General features: G+C 38.0%; 1 protein-coding gene across 1 annotated transcript in view; it reads right to left on the reverse strand.

Moving 5' to 3' along the window:
* Positions 1-2320, reverse strand: part of cryl1 (crystallin, lambda 1) — a 31375-nt gene extending 29055 nt beyond the window's left edge. Inside the window, exon 1 of the mRNA XM_083921181.1 lies at positions 2216-2320. Coding sequence (XP_083777307.1) covers positions 2216-2256 — 41 coding nt within the window. The 5' untranslated portion in view covers positions 2257-2320. The remainder of the gene's footprint in view (positions 1-2215) is intronic.
* Between the last annotated feature and the right edge of the window lie 1333 nt (positions 2321-3653).

Here is a 3653-nt window from a genome sequence, read left to right on the forward strand (position 1 = left end):
AATGTCCACTTAGAGCAGAACAACAAAACACTTGTATATACATGTTTATGTTTGCTTGCCGAGTTGTTAATAGTTCTTTGATTTTCTGAAGGGAACTGTGAATAATTATTGTGCATAACTGTGAATAAACATTTTTTACAAACTTAACTTAATTAATCTGTTACTTACTTACTTAATCTTTTGATTAAGCATACGAAAGAAGACACGTCTCTTTAGAAAAGTTGTGAATTTTGACAAAAAACGACAATAAAATACCCAGATTTCTAAAATCACAACGTTTTTTGAAAAAACATGCAAGCGTTGTGGTGTGGCTTTGATTCAATAGTGCCTAAAAAATGCGTATTTCATTTTTGGAGCTTTAAATATGGGGTTTTCTAGGTCTAGGTCTTTTCTACATATTCCCAATATTTATTTAGTTTGAGATTAAGTTTAAAATGAGTTCTTTGATCCTGTGTTATGCTGATTTATTATTGGGGCATATTTGCTTGATCTATTTGTGTTTAAGGTTCTTCACCTGCTTTAGGCCATGACAACTTTTCCTAATAAGAAAGAAAGAAAGAAAGAATTGATTCCTCGTCCCTGAGTTGAGATCTTCTGAAGCAAGCCTCCCTTTCAAGTGAGGGAACTGCGGAGGGAAACCTCACTAGATTGAGGAGCAATTGACAAACACCGTATATACATTTGTTTATTTCATGCTACAATTGGCCCTGGTCTTAATCTTGTTCTGTGCTCATCGATGTGGTGTGACCGCATCATCATTTCCTGCACATTCAATTCAATTTTATTTATAGTGCCAAATCATAACAAAAGTTATCCCAGGACACTTTACAGAGTAGGTAAAGACCACACTCTATGACTTATTTATGATTTACAGAGACCCAACAATTCCCCCGTAGAGTACGGTGGCAACACAAACCTTCACTATAACAGACAGGAACGTCAGACAGACCCAGCTCTGTGGAGGACGCACATAACTCCTAGTTTATGTTATATTGCAGTATGTTCTGTCAAAACTGTGAATTATTTCCTTCCTAATCTCAGTTAAACATCAAAATCAAGGTTTTACTGTTGCTCTAATTGTTCAGTTTGAAAAACCATGCACTGGAAAACAGGTTCAGTGGGTTTGTCATCTTCTGACTTTTATCATTATGGAGAATTGTTCTTGTTTTAAGAAAAGAGGAGTGAATATTTGGCTGTGACTTTTTTACTATTTACTCTCCAGGGTTACGAGAGGTCACTCCAGCCAGAGGAGCTGCCAAGCTTAGCTGCAGAAGTGCATAGAAATAATGATCAGGGTGCAGAAAATAGGTTCAAATGTAAGCCTAACACTATCTGTGAATGCTTTTAAAACTCAGACATTTCTGTTTGGACAGGCACATGGTTTACCTTCTTTATTCACTTTATTCAGTTTTACTGTCACTTACTCCAGTAAGAAAGGCTGCTACACTCCACTGTCACTTTATATCACCACTACATCACTTTATTTTGTGGTACTGTAACTTACTGCTGCTACACTTTACTGTGCCTTACTTTAGTATGAAATGCTGCAACGCTTCAACACTGTTATCACTTTTCGCTCCTTCTCACTTATTTAGTTTGTACTTATTTTATTTCATCTGCTGCTAAACTGCACGCTGCGTATTGTTGTATATTGTATAAACCTACATTTAACCACGATGTCTGTTGCACTCTGTCACATTTAGTTATTGTTTGATTTATTTGATGTTAGCTTTATTTTGATTTGATTTATGTTTTTATGCTTATCGTCACTCTGATCCTTTCCCACCTTTGTATTGAAACTGTTGCCCAATCATTTCCCCTAGAGATAAATAATAAAGCTTCTTGAATCTTGAATACACCAGATCAACTCTGGGCTCATGTTTTAATTGTGTATTGTGTTTGCCCTGTATATTGTTTCTGCATTGTAAAGCTCTTTGTGACTTGTTGCCTGTGAAAAGTGCTTTACAAATACCTTTTACTTACTTACCTACACAAAATAGTCCCAATACAAAATGCTAGGCTCATTCATAAAGTAAATTAAGCATAATATCCAGGATTATAATGAGGGTGAATAAGCTGTAAATGTGTAATAAAGTACTGTGCAAGAGGTCAGGAAATCCTTTGCTGCATGCCAATGAGTGCAATGCTCTCACTCACCTGAGAGTGTGTGTGAAATACAAAGGTTAAACAGGAAATGCAAACTTCTCTGACTCACCTGCCGATCACAGTGATGATGTTCATGTCAGCAGAGCTCATTTTAAAGATATTACCTGATCAGCTCACACAAACGTTAGCAGACTGTCTCTACGAAACCCCGCCCCTTTAAAGTCACGCTGCTGTATGACGGTACGGTGGCCTAGGAGGACCAAGACACGCCAAAAGAGCGCACTCTCCAGCTGTACTACCACATTAATACACATGAACAGGCCTAAAAAAACAACAACAAAAAAGATGGATTATTGTCTGTAGTCCACCTAGACATACAATCAAATAAAACCTTAAAAACATGCAGTATACTGTTTTTTACCCACCAAAAACAAAGTTATAAGTTATAAGTTGGCCATTAATTATCCACATTTATGTTCTTTTATAAGAGCCCTTCCTGAAAAAGCCCAGTCTGCTCTGATTGGTCAACAAATCCGGGTTGTCTGCATGTTCTCTCTCTGTCTCTAAGAGAATTAATGTAACTGTACAGCGCTGTACAGAGGCGGATGCATGCACAGGCTGGCCTCGGCTGCAGCCTGGGGGGCCCCAGATTGGCCAGACTATTTTTTATTTTATTTACTACACTATATATATGTACATATGTGTGTGTGTGTGTGTGTGTGTGTGTGTGTATGTATGTATGTATGTGACACCACAACTGTTCAGGAAGTCGGCTCATTTAAAGACAGTTTCTGAACACAGGTGGTGTGTATTTCTTTGTGGATTTTTATATTTCACAGTATATTTTTATTTAAATGCATGTTTCCTTAAACATTCTTCCTGTACACCCTGTTTGGCCTGAGTGTTGACATTTCACTCACTGCTTTTGTGGGTGTGTGGTGTCCTTGGGATGTACTGGTCTGTCTGAGTGTGTTACTGGGTACACAGGGATGCAGTGTTTGTTGAATATCCTCCTGAGTTTCTCTGAGACACATACAGGATAACTGTTGTTTCTCTTGTTTAGTTTTTCTTTCTCATCTACTTTGTGTTTTTTCTGGAGGCAGCTGCCGTTTTCACAAAGGTCCAGCTGGGGTAACCACAAGTTGTGAGGGCCCTGCTTTGAAGGACGTGACCAAAGGAAGGACCAAATACCTCCAAAAGAGTGCAATATACTGCATTTTACCAACCAAATACAAAGCACAAAACACAAATCAGTCATTCATTTTTAATTTATTAATTTATTTTTCATTATAAGTCACATTTTTACCGTTTAAGACGAAACTAAAATGAAACTGAGCTGGAAACGAATAACACTGAGCAGCCGGTTTATGCTTGTATCCTAGCAACGGGTGAAATCAAGCTTCGGCCAATCACCTTAAGGCTAAATGATGATTGACGCGTAACTAACCAATCAGATGTTAGAGCACCCGGAAGTGTCCCACCCCCGTCGCGTTGAATTGTGGGATTGAATCTTAAAAAAGACAACAAACTACATCTTCGCTGCTCTG

The sequence above is a fragment of the Echiichthys vipera genome, assembly GCF_963691815.1.
Source record: "Echiichthys vipera genome assembly, chromosome: 10".
Classification (NCBI taxonomy): domain Eukaryota; kingdom Metazoa; phylum Chordata; class Actinopteri; order Perciformes; family Trachinidae; genus Echiichthys; species Echiichthys vipera.